Raw genomic sequence first — 22,997 nt, 5'->3', positions numbered from 1 at the left:
GGGGCAGCCCCTGTCTCAGTCAGAGCATCTCTGTGAGAGTGCAAAGAGCAGAGGGGGGCGAAAAAGAGAGGGCAGGCCTGCTCACAAAGGGTAAAGAAAACACTGCTCAAAGGAGCTGCACAACCACTGGGTTACTGTTAAAGATCAGTGTTTGTAAGGTGCATCACGTCAGTTTAACCCCCTTGATGGAAGCTTTACTTTTTACAGGTCCTAACCTGGCAAAAACCTGTTTAGAACATGTATTTCATGAGTTGTGTTGTGCACAGGATAATCATGCTTAATGGAAAGAGTTAACATTCATTAACAGGCTGTGAGGAGAGAAAATAATTCTCATTAACGTGACCAGAAGATAAATTTTATCAAACCAGGCCTATTTTGTTGTAGGCCACTTCACTCATAATAGTTCTCCTCAAGTAAACTTGTAGAAATCCAAGAAAATGACAATAAAACATGTGTTAAAGAGTAAAGTACATAATAATCCTGGTCCAGAAAACACTTTAGGATGGATTTAGTGTATCAGGTCAACATTTAAAGAGACTGTGGGTGCATTTTACACATCAGTGCCTTATTCTGGATCAAAGCCAGCCAGGGCGAGCACAGACATCTTTCAGACAGTGATTAGAGAGGGCCTTTAATGTGCTTTTTAGTGCTTTATCTTCAAATCTCTACCCATCAAAACACTTTTTAATCCTGCACATGAAAAAGAGTTGAAGGACATCTGTGTTATGCAGTGTGCCTTGCAGACCTACCCAGATCTCCTTGAACACTGTTGTCATGAGAGGTCCTGCTGGACGTGGTGGAGTCCCCGTCACCGGGCCAGATCTGGCCCGTTTTTCGGACTCCGATGATGGAGGCCTCAGACACCATCATCTGCTGCTTCAAACGCTTCTGAGACAGAGGTGTGGGTGGGCTGCTGCTGTCAAAGGACTGCTGGGAGTGCTGGGAGGGTGAGCGGCTCTTCTCCCTGTACATCTGATAGGTGGTGGGACTGGGAGACACGTGGCTGGACTGGCCAGAGGAGAAGTCCTCCTCACTGGATGTTAAGTTCTCGTTGGAGCTGCAGTCCGGTGTGTAGCCTCCTCCGACATCATCAAAGCTGCCGGGAGAGTAGGAGCGCCTCGGCCAAGTGAGGTGTGCGTCCTCCTCGATGCTGTGGTCCCTAATGTGGATAACTCGAGTGTCCCCATCCGCCATCATCCCCCCAACATACACACTAGTGTAAGGCTGGCACTCCGTTGACTGTCGCTCAGGCTTTCCCCCAGTGGAACGGATCACGCTGTCTTTCAGGAAGTGAGGGTTGACCTCAGCTTCATCATACGACCCGTTGTAGCTGTAGTTGCCCTCAGTGGATCTGCCTCTCTGAACAGCCTTGTTTATGTCCCCCATGGCGGCTGACAGGTTCCCCGGCAGGGAGTGCAGGGACCTCTTGCGCTCCATCTGCATGGCCTGACAGCCAAGGGTGCTGATCTTGTCTGAGACCTCCCTGTCGTTGACTCTGACCAGCCCTCTCTCGTAATGGTACTCCATATTCACATAGAAGGGTTTCTCCTGACCGCCCATCACTGACAACCCTCTGCCGTCTCCAGCCGTGTGAGAATTGGCTCTCCTGATGCGCTCAAAGTTGGATCTCAGCGCTGCCACTGAGCCCGTGCCCACTGGGAGATCAGGAATCTCTGAGTCTGGGCGGACTGGTGACACCCCACCCTTCTGTTTGGCCGGAGATGACCCATCCACTTCTCCTTCCGGATGTGGTTTACACCTCTCTGGCTTGCCAAGCCCCCTCTGCTGCTCTTCCACTGATGCCTCATCTGTGTGGGACCTCTGGCTGTCTGGGCCACCAGTCAGATCCCCGTCACTCATCTGGGGCATCCTTTTAAATCCCCATCGCTGCCCGTCATAAGACTTCCTCTCCTTCGCGAGCAGAGTCTGCAGGTAGATCATCCGAAAGCGCTCCTTGTTTACTTCCTTCTCCAAGTGCCTGATAGATGACTTGCATTTGTCCAGTTCTTGTTCAATGTCCCCCAAAGAGTTCAGGTCCATGGAAGGGGGATCAGACTCAGGGAACTGGGCTCTCCATGCCTCTACAAACCCCACCGGTTCAACCATTGTTATCACTGACATGTACTATTCAATCAACTAACAACACAAACATACATTTCTAAAGCATGAACTGAACTCAACTGTCTATAACTTATTAAAGCTTCCATAGTGCTATTAGAAGTGAAGGAAAAGCGTTCTGCAGATTAAGGAAGGCTCCACTTTATAGGAAAGAAAACCTGTTTAGTCCACAGTCTTTACTCACAAACACAGGGATAAAGTCCTGCAGAGGCAAGATCACTGCTCCAGTCTCTTTACTGCTTCTGCCAAAGTCCGAGAAATGCGAGGTTATCCTTGTTGTTGCACTTGATCCCTGCTATTGCTCGTCTATTCTCTGGAGATCCTCTGCCTTCCTCTGTGTTTGGTGTCAGACTGACTCGCAGGTCTTTTGGCTCGTCGTCAGCAGCAGTAAGTGGAGGAGGGGCTACATGGATGTGATTTAGGATCACACTCTAAAATCCCTCAAAAATGATGATGATTCGTCAAAAACAGCGTTTCTAATAAAAACAGAGTTTCCAGGTAGAATATGTGACGGCATAAGGGAAAATCATACGCATATGTGATCCCAAGGATATGTTACATGGCGATATGGAAGTAAACATATGGTCTGATATAGGAGATAAATTGACACGTTAAAGGAAGAAAATGTCCCACGGCGTGATGAACACGAGGTTATTTGCAGGAGGTGTTGTCTTCAGGCTGTTACAGTCCAGGTGGATGAAGAAAACCGAGGTCCCGACTTTCTAAACAACCCTTTGTTGGCAATTAAATTCACCCTGGATTTTTACCCCCTATAAGAAACCAGCTAATCTTTTTCCCTGTCCCACTTTAACGCTAAACATTATCTCTCTGACACTGCACACTTGCCTTTCAGTTTTGTTCTGAAAACTCTGATTAATCCTACCGAAGTCCATTGTGTTGCAACTTCCAGCCGTGCAGTATGAAAATATCGCCATCTGACGGTTCAAAAGTTCAGACAAACAGGGCGGTGCGTTCAAGTACAACGGGATGTATCTCCTGAAGAAAATGCAATGGTGACTTCACATGGCTTTGTACGCAGTAAAATGCAGTATTTCAAATTCTAGGTATTGTCTGTATGTATTAATGTTGAAATTTATAGGCTAAATCATAGGATATTTGTTTCATTGTTGCCTAAAAACGTTTACCTGGCATTTACAGAGGGCCCAGAGGGTTACTTCATGTGTGTTGTTTACAGTCACATTTTCGGCGTTTAGCCATAATGAACTTAATTAATGAACTTAAGTTTTTTTTTTTTGTTTTTTTTAATTGCTGGAAGTTTTTTTCTTAAGATGTTCGAATTCGGGGGAAATCATATTCAAATGCCGAAAATATTATATTATTTCAATTACCACATGTTTGAACGGAATATGCGCTATGTGACATGATCCTTATCACAAGTAACGGCAGGTCAATGGTATTTATTTTAGTCCGCATTTATTTAATTTATTTAAACATTGGGGTATGCTATTCATCGATTTTTTTTATCGTCTGTTGGTCGAAATAAGGCGAAAAGGCAACTTGCGTAGATTTAGCGCATCAAACCTCTCTTGAACGGGCTGCCAAATCTACTTCCTGTTAGCAACTAACCCGCGACGCCGTCATGGTTTCCATGGTTTCCATGCGGCCGTTGTTGACAGCAACTAGCTAACGTAGCTGAAGAGACAACAAGGCGAACTAACGAATATCCTGGAGACGTCTCATAATCGTTTGTAAATTATTGTTTTACACAGTCAACAACAAGGCCGATGGAGGAGTCTTAAGAGGGCGTCTTTACATGCTAGCTAGCTAGTTAGTCGACGACGGGGAGCTAATTATTTAAAAAGTTAGCTGGCTAAGCTAGCAAAGAAGAGGACCTGATATAACAAGCAAGTTTCCAAGATGAGTGAGCAGCTGAAATTTATCGTTGAGCAACTCAACAAAGACCCATTCAAGAAAAACTTTAACCTCATCACGTTTGACTCTCTCGAACCGATGCAGCTGCTGCAGATTTTAAATGATGTTCTGGCTGAAATAGACCCAAAGGTGGGTGACTAGCTTCAACAACTGTAGCTACAGACTTGGTACGGTTGTGTACTGTGTTGTATTTATTCTGTGGTTTTATGTGATAGTAGTTTGTGTGTGACATTCATCATTGAATTGCTTTATGTTAGGTAATGACATTCAGCGGTGTCAGTGCTGCAGCAGTTTACTTCCCACTGCTCTGCTTGTTTTCAGCAAGCTTTAGATATCCGTGAGGAAATGCCTGAACAAACCGTGAAGAGAATGTGTGCTCTGCTGGGGATGCTGAAATACAAACCTCCTGGCAACCAATCCGATGTGTAAGTTACTGTGGTCAATGAGAACTGAAATATCCCCACGTCATATAGTGAAGCTCTCTGTATTTCTATTCTGTGGGATATTTTTTATCACAATGCACACAATGTCTTCTCTGGCCTCACACAGGAGCAGCTTCAGACAGGGCCTGGTGATTGGCAGCAAGCCGGTGGTCCACCCTATCCTCCACTGGCTGCTACAGAGGGTCCCTGAGCTGAAGAAGAGGGCTTACTTGGCTCGTTTTCTAGTTAAACTTGAGGTGCCTGCAGAGTTCCTGCAGGATGATGTCATCAATGACACCTATCACCAGGTGCATCAATACTGTATATCACACATACCATCAACATGTAATTTCCTAGTTATTGAATGTGTTAATAAACTAAAAGGCAAAAGAGAGGATGCATTAATGTTGTGCACTCACAGTATGAAGAGCTGGTGGAAGGATTTAAGACGTATCACAAGGAGTGTGAGCAGCTGAGGATTTCAGGCTTCTCCACAGCAGAAATCAGGAGGGTAAACAAAACAGTCAACCTTTTATAATCATTGTTTAGTAGAAGTTACTGAGACTAAGCTTTCTCAGTATAAAACTGTCAGCATTGACATCAGAGGTGAAATGATTACTCAAGTAATCTATTAGTTGATTGTCAGAAAAATAATTAACTAACCAATTCTTTAAGTAATTTTAAAGCAAAAATACCCAAATAATAATACTGGTTTCAGCTTCTCAAATTTGCATATTTGCTGGTTTGCTTTGTCCTCTATGATAATAATGTAGCACATATTGTGATGTTAGTATTTTTCTGACAGATTCATCAATAATGAAAATAGTTGCAGCCCTAATTAACATGATTTTGTTCAGCGGTTATATATAATGTTTCTCTGATATGTAAATAATAAAATAATCCACCTTTTCTTATTTTAGTATGTCCAGTACTATAAAATAATCATTCTTTCCTTCGATAACAGGACATTAGTGCAATGGAGGAGGAGAAAGACCAACTAATCAAACGTGTGGAGAGGTTGAAGAAGAGGGTAAGTCTGACAACCCTGAGAGGCCCCTTTCGCTCTTGTAATGCTTGGAAGGCTTTAGGATCCACTGAGGAATGAAAACATGACCACAGACATATATTATCAGCTTCTCTAATAGCCTGACAGGGATCTGACAGGCTGCAAGTCTGTCTTAACAAGGCTGTGAAGTAATGAGGTGTTGATTTAATGGGTCTTACATATAGGCCCTGCCAAAAGGTGAAACCTAACTCTTGTCAGAGGTGCGTGGTTATTTCTGCTGACCATGTGACAGCCTGCCATCAAACACTGTCATCATGTGAATTTTTTGATCCACTAGGTGGAGTCAGTGTCCAACCATCAACGGATGCTGGAACAGGCCAGGCAGCTGCGAGTGGAGAAGGAGAGAGAGGAGTCACTGGCTCACCAGAAGCAAGAGCAAAAGAATCAAGTAAACTCTTGTTATTTATCATTGCAACATCTTCACCTCTGTATATATTACAGAGGCGTCATAAACCAGTGAAACAATGTGCTGTCTGCTGTGCTTTGGAGGACTGAAAAGACAAAAGTATCTCAGCTGATGTAACTGTTTACCTGATTGTTATCATGCTCAAAGCCTTTTAAACATCTTGCACTATAAGATCTCTTGCTTCTTGTACTTTGTTTGGCATAATCATAAACAACAGATAACTTTGTAATCATTACTGAAATATTTTGCAACTGCCTGGAAAAAGTACAGCCTTTTTTCAAATAAATTTTCAGCTACAAATTTTCCAGACATTAAAATGTCAATTGTGAGTAATCAAGTTTGGGTGAGCAAACAGCTTTGAAATACTTCTATAGAGACATTGAATTGAGCCAACATTGTAGGGTTTGTCAACAATTTTGAAAATTGATTCATTGTTGTAGTCATTTTTATTACCCAAACACTACAAATTCACTACTCCCAGCTTCTCAACTTGCTGTTTTTTTGCCTTTGGGACAAAACAAGTAATTTGAAGATGCCATCTTGGGCTCTGGGACGACATGCTGGACATTTTTCATTCTGTTATGACATTTTATAGACCAAACAATTCATATATTAATCGAAAAAATAATGGAAAGATCAATTGATACTCGCAACCCTAAAACTAGGTATTGCATGTACATTTTCCCAGCTTACCTGTATTAGTAATCATTTGCATGTGTTCAGCTTTTCCAGGCAGAGCAGAGACTACAGAGATCGCAGCAGCAGCTGAAGGATATGCGACAGGCGGCAGCAGATGCCAATCCAGAGAGTGAGTACCCATGTCCTGGTGTTGCCTCTGCAGGGCACAGCTGGATGGAAGTTCAAGGACACAGGAGAGTGTTAGGGGGTCTCCCAGTTAATAGGCATTCATCTGTTGAGACTCTCTAATTATGCTGATCTTTGAAGTGCTATCATAGAGCTTATCTGATGTTTAAATTATCTCCTTTTGTTCTCATCTTCAGTCAGAGGAGAGATTTACACATTTGCAGTTTCTAAAAAGATCTGTGCAATGCAGACTGAGGTGAATCTGGGCAATTAAAGTCACTTATCACAAATACTTTGAAAAAGTACTTTGAATACTAATCCAACAATGATGACATTTATAAGTACTCTGTTCAGAACAAGTAATTACTTCTCAACAATGAAATTAATTAAAGAGTATTTTAATATCAGTATTTTTACCACAAGATAATTGTTGTGGGTTTTTTCATATTTTCAGTAGCTTTGCATATAGTAGTGATATTCAGCTTGACTCAAGTAATCAGAGCCTGATGGGCTTTCAACCACTTTAAGCTCAAAGTGCTTTCATTAAAAGCACTCTTGTCTTTTTCAGGCTTAATGAAGAGGCTTGAAGAGGAGATCAAGATCAACTCCTACATGGTCTCTGAGAAACTCCCCAAAGAGCTGGAGGGTATGAGGCATACAGTGCAGTACCTTCAGAAGGTGTCGTCAGAGCCTGCCATGGGCCAGGCGGATCTCCAGGAGCTGGAGGACAAGGTCAAAACCAGGATGTGGTTGTGAATTCTGCACATATTTATCATTGCAAATTTCTGATGTGTCAGTTTCTGAGAGTTCTGTAATTTCCGCTTTTACAGATTAAAGAAGTCGATTCTCAGATAAACCAGCTGATTGAAAAGAAGATGATGAGAAATGATCCAATGGATGACAAACTGACACTTTACAGGCAACAGGTGTTGACTTTGTTGGCTTTCTTTGATGTCTTTCATCTATTTTGTCTCTTTTGGCTCTTGTGCACTGGGCCCTGTGGGTGCTGACTGATGCAGTGCGATGGTAAGGATGAGGCGTCTTGCAAAGGTTCACCAGCAGGTTAATTTATGTTAGAGAAGGTCAGTGCCTTGATATATTGGATTATTTATTCATTTGTTTTGTTGCTTTAACAAGGCAGAGATAACAGAGGCTGATAGTTCATCTTTGATGATTGTGAAATTGAAGGTTTTTATTTTTAGGAAGTGTACTGTATGTACAATGTGTGTACAGTCAAGTCTTGAGGAGAAAGCTGTGGTTAAAAGCAGTTTACTGTTTTAATATATACATAAATTATATCATAATAAACTTGTTTAAGAACTGTATCTCAATTTTAGTCTACACTACAAACAGTTTGCTGGTTTTCAGCCATGCTAGCGGCATGCTTCTAGGGATGACAATGTCTGTCTGTCAATCAGTTCACCATGTTGGCCCAGACTAAAATATCTCAACAACTATCTGATTGATTGCAATGAAATCTTGTACTAACATTCATGATCCCTCGAGGGTGAATCTTACTGACATTGGTGAACCTTTTTCAGTAGCGCCACCATTAGGTTAACATTTGTGGTTCAGAGTGAACTATTTCTACAACTATTAATTAGATTGCTGTGAAATTAACAACGGACATTCATGGTCCCCAGAGGATACATTCTAACGACTTTGACTATTCCTCTTGCGCCAGCAGCAGGTCAAAGTTGTCATGTATGCTGTGATAGCTCAATGTCTACTTGATGTATTCGCACAAAAGTTCATTCCCAGACAATGTAGTCTGATGACTTTGTTGATCCTCTTACCTTTCCTCTAGCACTGCCATGAGGTTGACTTTTTTAGTTCTTTATTTAAATATCTCGATTACTATTGGCTGTGAAATTTAGTACACAGATTCATAGCCCCTCAGAAAATTAATTGTAATAACTTTGATCCCCTGACTTCATCTTATGCTATCATTTGTCCAATACTTTGGTTTATGATCAAATACCCACAAGACTAATGACATTCCCATCAGCCTTAGCTGTTCTTTAGTGTTTAGTGCTAACAAGCAAATGTTTGCCTGCCAACACACCAAACCCACACAGTGAACATTATATCTGCTGAGCATCAACATGCTAGCATTATTATTATGAGCCTGTTAGCATGCTGATGTGAGCATTTAAATCAAGTACAGCCTCGCAGAGCTGCTAGTGAAGCTGTAGACTCTCTGTAGTGTTACTACAATGTCTTTCTCTAGCTCCTATCCACTGTTTTTCTACCTCTGTACAAGAGTGCCTGTAGATTTAAGGTTTCATTCTAATGCAAAGCTTTTTTTATGAGCTGATATTTCCTACCCTATTAGTATCATCATTGCTCTCTTACATTCACTCTCCAATGAGTGAAAAGTCACTCAGCAGCAACTCTTATATCATGTTTATATTTCCAATGTAATGTGATTCTTGCAGGCGTCCATCATCATTCGTAGGAAGGAGGCGAAGGCAGAGGAGCTTCAGGAAGCGAGGGAGGAGCTGTCTGCAGCAGAGCGGGAGCTGAGGCAGAGGACCAACCAGGCACGACCGACAGATGGAGAAGAGGTCATCCGGGGTGATGAGGTACACTGTTGAACGTGCTTCTTACAGTAACTAATTTATGTAGTCACTAAATATCAACCAATTCTGACTTTCTTTCAAGGTTTTTTAGCTAGACATATACTGTATGATGGCAGATTTTGGATTTTATTGCCAACGGTCAAGATAAGAAGCATTTTCTGTCTAATTCTCTTCTTTGTGTTTGAGGTGACGGCAAACATCACCTATAGAAACTTTATCTGCACACTAGTAGATTTTCAAACCACAGAAAACACAAAAGGCTATTTCTGTTCTTATCCAAACACAGACAGGCTCACTGTCTAATGTTACTTATCCCTTTTCCCTACTCTCCCCCACATTCCCATACAGAGCCATAAATAGAACCCAACAGAGAATATCCAGAACAAGGAACTGTACTGAACAAAGTGCCTGAAAGTTGGCCTTTTCCCTAATCTTTAGTGTACTCAATCTCCCAATTCTAGTCAGCTGAACACATTAAACAGACTCATGGCATAAAACCTTTGTCTTTATTTTTATCCCATGACAAAGATGTGCAGTTCTTTCCTTTTCAAACACATGGAATGGTCCACTCTGAGCTGGCATGCTGATGAATAGGACTGAACTATTGACAGGGAGACTGAAACTTAACAATATTGTTGCACTTAAGTCAGAAAGCCTTGAGCAATCACCTCCTCTTTTGCCTAAGCATACACTCAGCTTACAGATAAAAAGTCAACCTTAAACAGTTCTGTATTAGCAGAGGGATGCTGACAGATGGGGGTTGTGCTGTGACCATAATGCACTGTGTGGACGAGAATTTTTATAGCCTGGTGTTTGACGCACATTGAGGTTAGAGCTGGGCTCACTGTTGAGGCAAAAGAGTCACAGCATGTATGAAATTGCAACAGCTTTCTCCCTGCTCTATCCTGTGTGGTATGGGGCTTTTGTCAATCCCTGCGGATGGTGCACGTGTGTCATTCTGACTCCTCTGACGTGCTTGTGTGGGGGAAGAAGAAAAAAGTGAATTTCCGTTGCATAAATCTCTATTACAAACATTTAAAATGCTAAATGTAGCATTTTAGCATTGATACATTATTGCCACATAACTTTGAGACATTAATATAATTTATTTAAATAAGCAAGACCAATGTACTAAGAAGATGGACAACCTGTTCTGGCCTCTTCAATGCATTTTTTTGGTTTCTGCCAATTGGTCAGACCTTCTGATAAATTTTCTGGCACAAAACATGGCACAAAACTGAAAGAGGGAAATGTTTTTGCAGCAGAAACAAAACTAATACTTTCACTGATTCTGGCAAATGATAAAGGAAGTGAAATATTAGTGGAAAAAATTATCTTCAACATGTTTATTCTCCCCAGGAAGCAAAGAGAAAGCATTCCTCGGAACAATGCAGCGGAGGAGAAATGTTAAAATCTTCTTTGTGACAGGAAGATATATTATGGGATGTTAAGGAAAATGTGGTTGTAATTTTGAAAACATATGTACTAAAGCCATGGTCAAATATCCTACAATAATTACACGGCTGTTACAGTAATTTGCGACTGACATGCCTTTAAGTCTGCAATGATGAGAGGGAACTGTTTGTAGGAACAAAGAGGGCCCTTGAGTCTATACATGAATGAAGTTAATGGAAAATGTTTTGTCAAACACAGCTTATCAGACTCCTCCGTAGTTTTGGGCCATCAGCCACGGTGGAGATGATCACTTTATCAGTGGTATTTTCCATTCTGCTGGTTATGTGTCATCACATGCCACCCACCAACTGCAGGGTCTCTCTGAGAGGGATGACTACATCTGCTCATCATTGGTTGGCCGGTAACATGAAACCACTTTTATCAACCAGCCCAATCACACTGGTTAAATTTAGTCTTACTTTAGTTAAGACCCCATTGCTGATTTTTTTTCTAACTTGCTAAATTCAAATTTCATAGCACACGCTGCTACTGTATGTCCTGCATGTAGTTATTTGGAGCATCTCCTGCATTATTTATGTTTCTATTGATTTGCATGCAAGTGTGTGTTGGTGTGAATGTACTGCATGTCTGTGACAAGTGTGTTATGACTGAGCTGCTGGCCAGTTGAACCGCAGTTGTTTTGGGGACACACTGTCAGGAACACTATGCAGTATTATTCTGCTGTGCTAATTCCTCTCTCAGCCATGTCTGTCCTTGATGCCTCAAAATACACAAAGAATAAATGTACACACACACACACTCATATCCACCCACCTACCCATCACACACACACATCAAGCTTGGCGGGTCCCCAAAGGACGTGAAGCACACTGATTTCTGGGGCTGTTCTCCCGTGTCCATGTTCATTTATAGCTGCTCTTCATTGTGGAGGAGTTTCATTGTGTCCCAACAGACAGTCAATCACTGTGGGGAGGACTGAACATCCACTTAAAGCAGTTATTCTGCCAGATGAAGCAGTTTGTTGTATATAATTGGATGTGAGCCTGAAAGGATCGAGTGACCATTTCAGATCATGGCGTGGCCCCTCAGGCCCCTCTGCTGTTCCTTAATCCCTTCCATCACCTGACTCAACCCATCGTCTTCTCCTGTGGCCTTTCCTAGTATCTCAGCTGTGCTGGACACCATGTCATCAAATATAAACTGCATTTATGCCTCTTTCATTGTTTTTCTAAACCAACTATAACTATAAGTTATTGCATGTGGCAGGCACGCAATCTTAGGTTTCACTGAAAAGTAATAATAAAAGGATATGCTCACATTTTTTCAAGTTTGTCCTAATATAATACTCACATCTCCATATGTGTTATTGGTTGAAGTGATTGTTCCTCCTATCCATACTGGCTCCATACTACCTCAGCAGTCTCTGTTGGTCAAATCAAGCGAGGGATCTTCTTCCAAAGTTACAGTCATTTTATTTAAAAAATTCTGTCTTTGTGTTACTATCTTTACACTGCAGCTCAGAAATGAAACACTGTACATGGAATCACAAAGAGAGGTATTTCTGAACTTTCGATTTTAAACAGAACACAGATTGGGTTTTGTCCCCCCATTTCTTACATTAGAATTGTATGAGGGAGGAATTGATTATAGCAACCAATAAATTATTTCAACAGTGAGGTCACGGGGTCCTGGACTACATCTTTACATCACTCCAGCAAGGTGAGAAGTTAAAGCACTGGAGGTCAGCAGAGCAAGATTTTCAGGGGTTGTTCACCAAAAAATAACCATATTTTCATGTTAAAGAATGCTGAGCTTTTTTTAATATTATTTTGGGTATTTTGCCTTTTTACTTAAGAGTGACCATGCAGATGTAGACATAAAACATAGTGGGATAGAAGGGGGAAGGACAACAAAGGTCCCTGTCTTATATCAAATGGGACGTGTTGCTGTTATAGCCTGCATCTTAACCTGTAGGCACCAGGACATCTGACATCTTTAGTATTTGAGTCTTTTGAAAGTAACATTCAGTGCTCTTTTAATTTGAAGGTCGTGTTGACTTCTGTCTCTTGCTTTCTCGCAGTTGAAACGTTTGGTGGGGAAATTGCGAAGCAAGGGAACCTTGTACAAGAAGAAACGCCAGGAAATTTCCGAGCTGAAAGCCGAGTATGGAGTTCTTCAACGGACAGAGGAGATTCTCAAGCAGAGGCATGAGACTGTCCAACAGAAACTGGTAACTCTTCCCCATTTTTCAACTTGAACATAAGACAAGCAGACAAAAAAAACACATTAGAGAAGCAGCCTTGAAAGGTGACTGCATGGCAATGAAAGAATATTCATATGGTCACATCTGAATGCTGCTATCATTTCATACAATACCTTGCACATGGCATCATTAAAGAAGCCATCATTTATTTTATATCCTGAGGTTTTCTAAGGTTTGGAATTTAAAGTAGAGATCTTTTGACCACAGGCTGGTTCCTCCCCATCCTTTAGTTTCCCATATTCTTGCCTGGACCTTAGATACCCGCCTAACTTAGTGCTCTCTCTTCCCTATAATAGTCATCCATTATCCCATCTACCTCTCTGCTCCCATACTGCTTTTCCAATTGTGTTGTTTTCACTTGATCTCCCCATTCAAGCAGGTTGTGTTTACAGTGAAGTGGTAGAAGCTTCCGGGAAATGGCTTCACACCTCTATGCAGCACCTGACTTGTTGATAGGCTGTCTGACGCAGGACAGTCTGAGCTGCTATTTCTGATATCTGACATCTGCTGCTCATCCTCTGTCTGCATCCCTCGCTGGGATTTGTTAAAGCAGTGAAAGTTTTCCTTCTGATCTTTCTGATGTGATGAGTGGGTAGCTCTCTTACTGCAACTGAAAGCTGCTGTCCTCCCCATAGTGTTAGCTGTATTGTAAGACATTCAGTCCTTGATATTTTGAATCCAGTTTTTAAAGAGTTTTCATGTCACAGCTTTTACATTTAACCATATGGAACAAAGTGGTTGCTAGCGGTATCTCTTAATTGCACTCAAATTGTAAAGTGGTTGATGGCACACTGACTGATAGTTCATATTGACTTTGGGTGGTACCAGGATACTGAGAACAAAATTATCATTTTACGTGGGGGATTGTATGTAACCATTAGATTTCAATGCTGAATTTGTTCTTGTGTGGACGACTTAACGTGTCTCACCATCATGTATTTCAAGCAAACTGTGGAAGCTGAGAAGGGCATCTCTGGCTACAGCAACACTCAGGAGGAACTGGAGAGAGTGTCTGCCATCAAAAGCGAGCTGGATGAGAAGAAGGGCCGCACACTGGATGACATGTCTGAAATGGTGACTACACCATATTTATATATCACTGTAGTTTTGCTAAAGAGCTAAATCTGTTATGTCAACTAACTGTATTTTTATGGCGCTGCTCCACTGAGAAATTAAAGGAAGCTGACTTTATTCCTCTGTACACTCATGGTTCATGTACACAGGTGTTTTCACTTAATTTGGCTAATTAGACCTCCTTTCTGTTTAATGACCTTATTTAATTCCCTGCATAGCTCCGCCCATCTTCAACCTGGCAGAGGTCTAATCAGAGAGTTACTGAAAACACCTGTGTGAGACCGTCAGCATAGACCTTTATTGTTATATGTAATATGCAAATACAAAGCAAATGCTTATCGTTATCCCAGCATTGCTCACAGCTTCAACCTTACTATATTAATCAACCTGTCATGATTCCCAGAGGGAAGCAGTTGCAAAGGATGATTAGGCCATGCTCCAAGCTGTAGTGAGTTTGTTAATTTGTTTGGCAGCTTGTATGTTTAGCAAAGTGCAGATCCACTCCCAGTGATGGAGTCAAACATCCTGGCTCCAACCTGAAAGTAGACTGTCACATTGGACCTTAGAAATACACTGTTAAGCCTGAAAGCTGAAATCTGTGATGTTTTTAGTTCATACTTACTAAATTGTTAGTGAATACTGTCATATAATCTGTACAGTGGGATGTGTTGAAGCACTAAAATGGTATATTTACCTTGGCTACACACACTCTCCATACTGTACTACTGAGAAATATGATTAGTCAGGTTGCACCTGTCTGGTTGATAGTGCTGCTCACAGTCACGTTACCTGGCCTTTTTCTGCAGACTTTAAATGTATATGTGAATGTGCTACTTCCATAAACCTTTAGAAGACACAGAAAAATTAACATTGTGATTATTGTTAGCAAAAGATTTACTATGTAGCTTTATTGTTGTTTTTTTCAGTTTGAATGTACCATGTGCTGTTGGTCTTCTTACAGGTGAAGAAATTAAACTCTATGATAGTGGAGAAGAAGTCAGCTCTAGCTCCAATCATCAAAGAACTGAGGTCACTGAGGCAGCGGTGTCAGGTGAGCATCGCCAACATTATATCACCTCCACTTCAAAGAGTTCTCTAACTATGTCAATTAGTGTGTCTAAAGAGAATTTTCCACCTGACCACATTTAAATAAAGGATGTTCAAAGTAAATGACAGAGGATCACTGTGTCCCATTCACACACCAAACCCAGGAATAGAATTAACAAGAAATTAATACTGAAGTGGAGCACAATGTGATCTCTCAACTCTGAGCTTTCATAATCATTCTTACTGGGGTTGATAGTGTGGTTCACTAATCTGATGTAAAAGAAATAGAATAATTCATATTCCAAACTGCAGTGATGCATACAGTATATAGGATGATATAAGCTGCAAAATACAGCCCACTCAGAAATTCTCCCCAGAGACTTTTGTTTGTGTCTTTTCTCGAGGGGAAAAAACCATGATACACCATGAATCTGTCCTTCATTCAAAGGCAAGGGGGTGGTGGGTCCATTACTGTGTGCTTGCAAGTCATTTGTATCATGTTTTTTGTGTTATCATGACAGGGTCCATTAAGAATAATTTACATAGTCCATAAATAAAACACATGATGGGAAAGCCCCCCACATCGCTTTGCTAAAGCGGAGGACTAAATTTTCCTACACGTGTGCCCAGAATCGCTCTCCCATCTTATTGGGTAATGTCTGCTAATGAAGAGCTGCAACAGGAAGACATAAATAGACTAGACTAGAGGCTATTGTAAGTTAAACTGCTCAAACGCCAGCTGTGATGCTACAATATGTTGATGTGAAATAGTTTCAAGAGTATGACAAAACTCTTGAAATTTGTGTATTATAGGTTTCTGTCTTAATTCTCATATTGTATGATGTTTAGTTCATGGTTTCTCTGTGTTTCTGTGAATGGCTTTTTTCCCTATCATAACAGGAGCTAAGCCAGGAATATGATGAAAAGAAGGCACAATATGAAAGTTGTGCTGCCGGTCTGGAGAGCAACAGATCTAAATTGGAGCAGGTATAGTAATTATACTGCACTAGATAGAATATAGTCATGATCAGCAATTTAAATACATTTATACATGTTTGGTGGAATCTTGTGTAATATTTAATGTTTTTGTCTATGTTTTCATTCACAGGAGGTGAAAGCATTGAGAGAGGAGACAGCACAGGAGGAAAACCGATACCATCATATCAACTGCATGTCAGAGGCAAGAATTTTGTAAAGGCAGTCGATTTAAGCAGGAAAAAAAACATTTTAGCCATAAGCTAATGTCATAATGACCGTTTTACGAGCCAAAATTAGAACTGAAAAGTCACTTGCTACCCTCTGAGGTGCCTTAGGGGTGTATAAAATGCAGCAGCCTTTTGCAAGTGACCTGCCCCTTAACACCCACTGTGACAATAAACCCTCCACCCTCCTCCACAGATCATTGAGATGCAAATACAGCGGGCGGCAGAAGAGATGAAGGCCTACGTGTCCTCTGATCCGCAAGAGAGGAAAAAGGCCATCAGGTGAGCATGCTGAACTGGGCCAACCAGCTGCTCGCAAGATGAATCACCTTTTTACCCCCCAGGAAGCTCCTATTACAACACAGTCAGTTAAGCTGCTGCCATTTTATTCTTTCACGCAGCACAAAGAGTTATCAGAAACTTGTTACCGTACCTCATGAAATCGAGATATGCTGATAGACCACACCTTTATTTAAAAACACTGGGTGATTTCATCATGTGAAATTGCTATGGCCTGCATTTGAATTTTACCTTTCTGTTCTTTTTGTGTAGGGAAGTGTACATGAAGAATATTGCAGAGCAGGAGTTACTTGGCAAGGTGAGCAAAGTACTGACCCAACAGATGGTCAATACTTGGAAATATTCCTTCATGCTGTCAACAACACAGTCTGAGGACAGACAGGGTAGGACAAGGACGATCACTGGAAGGAAGGTTAAGGGAAATGCTGCCTTTTACGTGCTAATTTTATATATTAACAAGATATTGGACATATGCAGTTATAATTTAGACTTACTGCTCTGTTCACTCCGTTTCTATGTGAACTGCAGAAGTTGCGTGAGAAGCAGAAGATGGTGAGGGAGAGCCACGGCGCCAACATGGAGCAGATGAAGATGTGGCGAGACCTGGAGCAGCTGATGGAGTGCAAGAGGCAGTGCTTCATAAGAGCTCAGAGCCAGGCGTCTATTGGTCAGGTTATCCAGGAGGGAGGAGAGGATAGGCTGGTGCTGTGAGGACAAGACAGGGTCAACCGCAGGTCACCTGCTTTACATTCACTACACAGAATTCAACTTAATGTTCTATATCGTCCTGTAGCATTTCTAAAAGTTTTTACACTATAGAGTTTTTGTATTTAAACTGTTAGTGCACACTATTGTACATTCAAAATACAATTTATCTTCTGTGAGGAGCACACCAGTAACATCTTGTGATGACACGGTTTGAGGTGGTTTGAGAACTTAAGGAACACATGTATCAGGAGGGGTTTCATAAAGGTTTTCACTGTCCAACCCACTGGAGACTCCTTTTTGACACATCTTCAAGAATATACTTTCAATCAAAGTGTCCAAAGATAACAGCATACAGAGTGGTGCACTTGGGACGTGGCCGCGGTCAACTATTTCTGGTAACGACTACCATGACCTTGGACTGGGTTTCTTGCCAATTTTGGAATTCACTGGGACCTCCATTGTTGTGGACAGTGCAGATGAATTAGTCATATTATTCTACTTTGTTCTAGTTTATAAAATAACTTTAGCTATTTTCTACAATATATCCTTATTTCAAGAAAACTTTAAGAAATTTAAGAAACATAGTTGCATATTTTCATTGTCTTTGTATTTCTATTAAATGTATGTTCTATTCATTTAGACTCCTGTTTCATTAACATCTATTTCAATTTGAACAGAATGAGACATATGGTACATAGCATCATTTTTTGTCTTTATAGAGTTCAACCTACATATTTGATTGACATGTTGTTGATAAAGAACATTATAAGAAGCCACTTAATTGTGAAAATGTCAAACTTCTATGCACAATTGATTATTTTCATGTAAATAAATGTTAAACTGCTTGTGGGGCAAAGCAAATGTCAGTCCCTATACTAAATTTGATAACATATTTAGCAGCTGACTAACTTGTCGCACACCTCTGTGTACACCGAGTATGATTTAAGTCCCTCATGTTGTTCCCAACAAATGTCTTCATGGCTGTTTCAGGATCCCTCTGTCCCTCCCTCCCACAGTAACTTTAATCTGCTGTTGACAGCCAATGTTAGTGGCTCTAGTGCCAAACAGATCATGTGTGCATTGTAAAAGGCAGCTGGATATCCAACTGGGCAGCACCATGTTGTTATTGTTATAGCACCTTGTGCTTCTTGGGGCATTATTAAGATGTGTTAACAGATGTTACACACCAGTCCTGTAAAATATCTGACAATAATAACCCCTAAAGAGCACAATGGGGGGTGGAGGGTTGACCTAGTGCCCTCATACCTCTACAGTAATTCGGCTGCCTTTACAGTTGTTATGCAGATGTAGCTGATTAATCAGGTATAGTCTGGCTTTACTGACTTTGTCTGGCAAGTGAGGCATTATCTAGAGCTACTGGGGTGTTTGAACATGTTCCTCGGTCTTTTCTTGTAGTTAGTGTAAATCTTGAGTGTAACTGTCTGTTCCTGCCATATACAAATAGGCCTCTAGTCAAGTGTAAATGAGGTAGTAATACAATAAGAACAAGGGGCCTCTGTAATGGGAAGCCTGCAGTCTGAGGGAAATGTGTTAAGTGGTCTGTGAATCTACACAAGCTGGTTTATACTTGACTGTGTGTGCAGTGCACTCTGTTTGAAACACAAACATGACAAAAAAATGTCTTCAAATTTGACGCTGCCTTATTTGGGACATCTGTTGGACCACGGATGCCGACAGAGGCTATTATAATGAATCAATAATATATATATATATATTTAATAGAATAAAGACAGCAATTAGCGTCCATACTATATCATTTGTGACTTTTTAAGTAAAAAAAATATATTTTCCATCACAAACATAATTTACAGTCACATATTTGCAGTGTCACCATCCAGCCATGCTGAAACCAACAAGACGGGTAAAGAGAACACATAAATGAATCAAAATTGACTTGAATGTTGTGGTTTGCACGACTTGAACCGCAGTGTTTGAGTAGGATGTCCGATTTTGTATCCCATTGTCATTTCCTAGTTACTTCCTGTGTTTTTTCATGTCTCCCAGGTTTGAACGTAGCTAACACTGTTCGTCCAATGATATGAGTCCACATGCAGCGCAGGGAAGAGGGGCAGCAGTGAGTCGCTTTGATAAAACCAGACTGTCAGCGCGGTGTGGAGCCACAGAGAGCTGCGCCACGGTGAGGCACGGCACGGCACGGCGCGGTAGCGTAGCACAGTGGACTGGACTGGGTGAATGCAGTCCTCAACACAGGACACTGCCGCAGACACTTTTCCACCATTTTCGGAGATAAGCGGACGCTCAAAGTGATTCAGAGGAATCTGAAGATCCCATTTCTCGCCTGAAGAAAATCTTAACAGGGGCCAGGGAGACACGGTAGTCCACGGTCTATAGCTGCCGATAGCTACCCGAGTGTGAATGCACAGCTCTCAGTTGGCAAACTATTTATTCCTCTGAAAGTACTGATTGTTGTAAAGAGTCACAAGGTACCTTACGGCACTGTGTTTTTGGGGTAAAGCTTTGTGGGAAGGAGCCGTCTGTCCGCCATGGAGAACGCTCACACAAAGAGTGTGGAAGAAGTTTACAGTTGTTTCTGCGTCAATGAGAGCACAGGACTTTCTCTGGACCAGGTGAAACGACAGAAGGAGAAATGGGGCCTAAACGGTACGACAGTTTAATCTGTAGACGCTGCTGCTGTGAATGAGACGCCGTTCAAAAATGTCTTGTCATTGTAACATGGACAGTGTGAGTTCAGTGAACAGAATATGGGGTAAAAGTCATCAACATCACCGGCCGGCAGGGTTACCCGGCTCAATAAAATCCTTTAGCTGACGTCATCACTGGTGACCTCGAGGGTTTCCATCTCTTACATAGTAACAAATGAATCATTACTCAGTTATTGTAACATTGTTAAACATTGTGACTGACTGGCGTGCAGGCGTAGCTGAACATTGTTTCACGGTTACACTGTTGACTGTGATAACATTGTTAAAACATGTCCCCCATGCTAACATTGTTGACACTGGTTGTAAAATATGGTGACACTGTGTCATTGTTAAACACTGTAACCTTGCTGGATGGTTGTCAGTGTGAAACTGCAACACATCAGCCCATGTGTCTGGAGACCTGACAGGCATCTGACACTGAACAGTGTCCACAGGATCACTGGAGCAATGTTATCTGTCAGAGTTAATCTCTCTTGTCTGGGCTTAAACAGCTGTTTCATATTAATATCACCTGGGAGGTCATGGAGGGTATACTTTCTTCCCCTTTAATCTCTTTGACCTTTGAGTTGATTGGTGTATCCCTAATATTTTTCCTTTTGTGTTATGAATCTTCAAGAAGTGTAAACCAGATATAGATCTTATAAAAAGTGCTGAATTATTACTGGTCTTGTTTGTACTTAGTTTTAATGGTGAAACGGCTACTCATCTGTACTCCATCACTAAGTGAGCAGTTCAAATCTTCACCCCTTGTACAATGTGTATCAATATGTCTTCACCACTCAGCAAAATCTGAAGTGAAACTGAGAATATGCTGGCGGTTTTGACATTAACTTAACGTGTAAGTCTGAGATTCAGCTTTCTGAACATACTGAACTCCTCTTGTTTTCTAGGAGTCAGTTCCCTATCAAGAAACAGGAACCAGGAGGGATGTCTCCATCTGGCTAAAAATCTAAAAAATTATTTATACGTCACTGACCTTCCTCTTTTTCTTTTTTTTCTGTTTCCTGGTCCATCTCTGGATTGACTCTCTGCTCTACAAACACACACAGAGTTACCAGCAGAGGAAGGTAATCACGGCTGTCACTGACTGTTTACTGTCATTATATGATAACATGTCGCCATGATGAATTACTTGTGTTTAACTAACTCTCCTCTTTGCAGGGAAATCTTTATGGGAGCTCGTCATTGAACAGTTTGAAGATTTACTTGTGCGAATTCTTCTGCTGGCCGCATGTATTTCTTTTGTAAGTATATCACTACATTTTATTGCTGCATCGATCCTCGTGGTATTCTTTTATCTCATTCTGAGCTGAATTGAATTTACAACTCTGGGGCAACTCCTGTGCTTTTCACATTATAAATTCAAGTCAGCTCTTGACCTGTTGATGTGTTTTATTCTCACCCTTCTCTCTTGTTACCTTCTGCTCGCTATGTAAAATAAACAAGATAGATGATGTACTAATAATCTCAAACGTTGAGAGAATCTCAGGACATGTCACTGCATCCTACAAAAAGTTTCCTCTGTCCACCTCTGACTGAAACAGTGTTTATGTGTGAAGCCAAAAAATTGTAGATGGGATTATTATTAAACCCCTTGTGATGAATGGCAGGGGGACAGTTTATGTAGTGCTGAAGTGTGGACGTCTTCAGTTTGTATAACTCGGCTGGGGTTACACTCACATATTAGGGAGTTAAACAGCTGAGAAGGCTTGTGACCCATCTGAGGAATGGTGACAACAGCAGTAGCAGCATTGAGTTGCCATCACCATGTGCCAAGTAAGTCATTTGAGTTGTCAGGCATGGCTGCTGTGTAATGACTTACCCTGGTCCTGCTTGGGTCTCTGACTTTTACTGCTAGACAGATAAATGTTTGATAGTGGACTGTCATTATGTAATAGCATCATCAGTGTGCAAGCCCATTCAAAAGCTAAGTTAAATTCCACATTGCATTAGTGATACTTAAGATTGTAATGTGTAAAGACACTCACCAAATTTAAGCAAGAAGCACACAGTTTCATGTAAACGTGACCGCCAAATAGGCAAGTTTCGATTTTTTTCTGTGATGAAACAAACATGGAATTGAGTTAATTTAATGATGTGCAATCGATTTCCACAGTTTTAGTCTTTTTCCATATTCTTTAAAACAACTGCACACTACAGCGACAGATAGCTGAAGAACATTGTTCAGGACCCGTGTGTGTGTGTGTGTGTGTGTGTGTGTGTGTGTGAGAGTGTGTGTGAGTGTGAGAGAGCTGGTATGTAGTGTGCAGTGCCAGTCAGGTGATACAGAGGTGTCAGCGGCTGCTGTCTGACAGGGGAACAGAGCACCACTCAAGACCAAATTTGGGCCCTCACCCCTCAGTGGGAGGGTTCTAATCGGACGAACACACACACCCACCTCAACTTAAATTTAATCATTCCTTTATTTTAATATGTACCCTGTTTGGAAGCAAATCAAAGTCAGAAAATCTAAACTATTGGCAGTTTCAACTTTTCATTAGTTCTGTTTGCATGATTCTGTTTAACAGAGTCTGCACCTGTTTTAAAATGCATTATTTTATGAGGTAAAGTGCTATAAATGTTTTTTATCCTGTGCATGTTGACACATGTATATTCAGGTTGAAACAATTAGTGGATTAATTGATTCTTTGTTTGAGTCCTCATCAAGCAGAAATGTCCATCATTCTCTTGCTTCCCCAATGTGAGGACTTGCTGCTTTTCTATGTTTTATATCATTGTAAACTGAATCTCTTCAGTTTTTGGACTGTTGGTCGGACAAAACAAGACATTAAAGACTTTGGGGACTGTGATGGACATTTTTCACTATTTTCTGACCTTCAATTAATCAAAAAAATAACTGACAGATTAATCAATAATGAAAATGATCTTTAGTTGCCCTGATATGTGTGTATACATCATTTTGACATCTGACTTGTGTTATGACACACAGTAGGGCACCATTAAGTGCTTTGCTTCTGTATTGACAAAGCT

At 41.1% G+C, this 22,997-nt stretch overlaps 3 protein-coding genes across 4 annotated transcripts in view; 2 read left to right on the top strand and 1 right to left on the bottom strand.

Moving 5' to 3' along the window:
• The window catches only part of si:dkey-91m11.5 (PH_BCR_vertebrate and RhoGAP_Bcr domain-containing protein), a 33,434-nt gene extending 29,832 nt beyond the window's left edge, over positions 1–3,602 (bottom strand). The window contains exon 1 of the mRNA XM_044364409.1: positions 750–3,602. Within this exon, the coding sequence (XP_044220344.1) occupies positions 750–2,121 (1,372 nt within the window). The 5' untranslated portion in view covers positions 2,122–3,602. The remainder of the gene's footprint in view (positions 1–749) is intronic.
• A 150-nt stretch (positions 3,603–3,752) lies between these two features.
• ift81 (intraflagellar transport 81 homolog) lies at positions 3,753–17,936 on the top strand. The gene is made up of 18 exons (XM_044364452.1): positions 3,753–4,140; positions 4,333–4,436; positions 4,561–4,741; positions 4,855–4,944; positions 5,398–5,463; positions 5,777–5,887; positions 6,629–6,713; positions 7,278–7,441; positions 7,540–7,635; positions 9,148–9,294; positions 12,788–12,937; positions 13,916–14,044; positions 15,006–15,095; positions 15,992–16,078; positions 16,200–16,271; positions 16,490–16,575; positions 16,846–16,891; positions 17,122–17,936. Exons 1-18 carry the CDS (start codon positions 3,997–3,999, stop codon positions 17,302–17,304), a joined length of 2,031 nt encoding a protein of 676 aa, XP_044220387.1. The 5' UTR covers positions 3,753–3,996; the 3' UTR covers positions 17,305–17,936.
• A 1,494-nt stretch (positions 17,937–19,430) lies between these two features.
• LOC122990863 (sarcoplasmic/endoplasmic reticulum calcium ATPase 2-like) overlaps positions 19,431–22,997 on the top strand; it is a 22,635-nt gene continuing 19,068 nt past the window's right edge. The window contains exons 1-3 of one of the 2 annotated variants that reach the window (XM_044364433.1): positions 19,431–19,944; positions 21,056–21,073; positions 21,168–21,250. In XM_044364433.1, the coding sequence (XP_044220368.1) occupies positions 19,827–19,944; positions 21,056–21,073; positions 21,168–21,250 (219 nt within the window). In that variant the 5' untranslated portion in view covers positions 19,431–19,826. The remainder of the gene's footprint in view (positions 19,945–21,055; positions 21,074–21,167; positions 21,251–22,997) is intronic. The other variant, XM_044364441.1, reaches the window with a different exon arrangement.

The sequence above is a fragment of the Thunnus albacares genome, chromosome 2 (genome assembly GCF_914725855.1).
Source record: "Thunnus albacares chromosome 2, fThuAlb1.1, whole genome shotgun sequence".
Classification (NCBI taxonomy): domain Eukaryota; kingdom Metazoa; phylum Chordata; class Actinopteri; order Scombriformes; family Scombridae; genus Thunnus; species Thunnus albacares.
This window is presented reverse-complemented; position numbering and strand designations above follow the sequence as displayed.

Coding starts and splice junctions, on each gene's coding strand:
- ift81 (XM_044364452.1), top strand. CDS start 3,997: ATGAGTGAGCAGCTGAAATTTATCGTTGAGCAACTCAACAAAGACCCA. Junction 4,742..4,854: donor TCAATGACACCTATCACCAG/GTGCATCAATAC, acceptor GTGCACTCACAG/TATGAAGAGCTGGTGGAAGG. Junction 4,945..5,397: donor CCACAGCAGAAATCAGGAGG/GTAAACAAAACA, acceptor CTTCGATAACAG/GACATTAGTGCAATGGAGGA.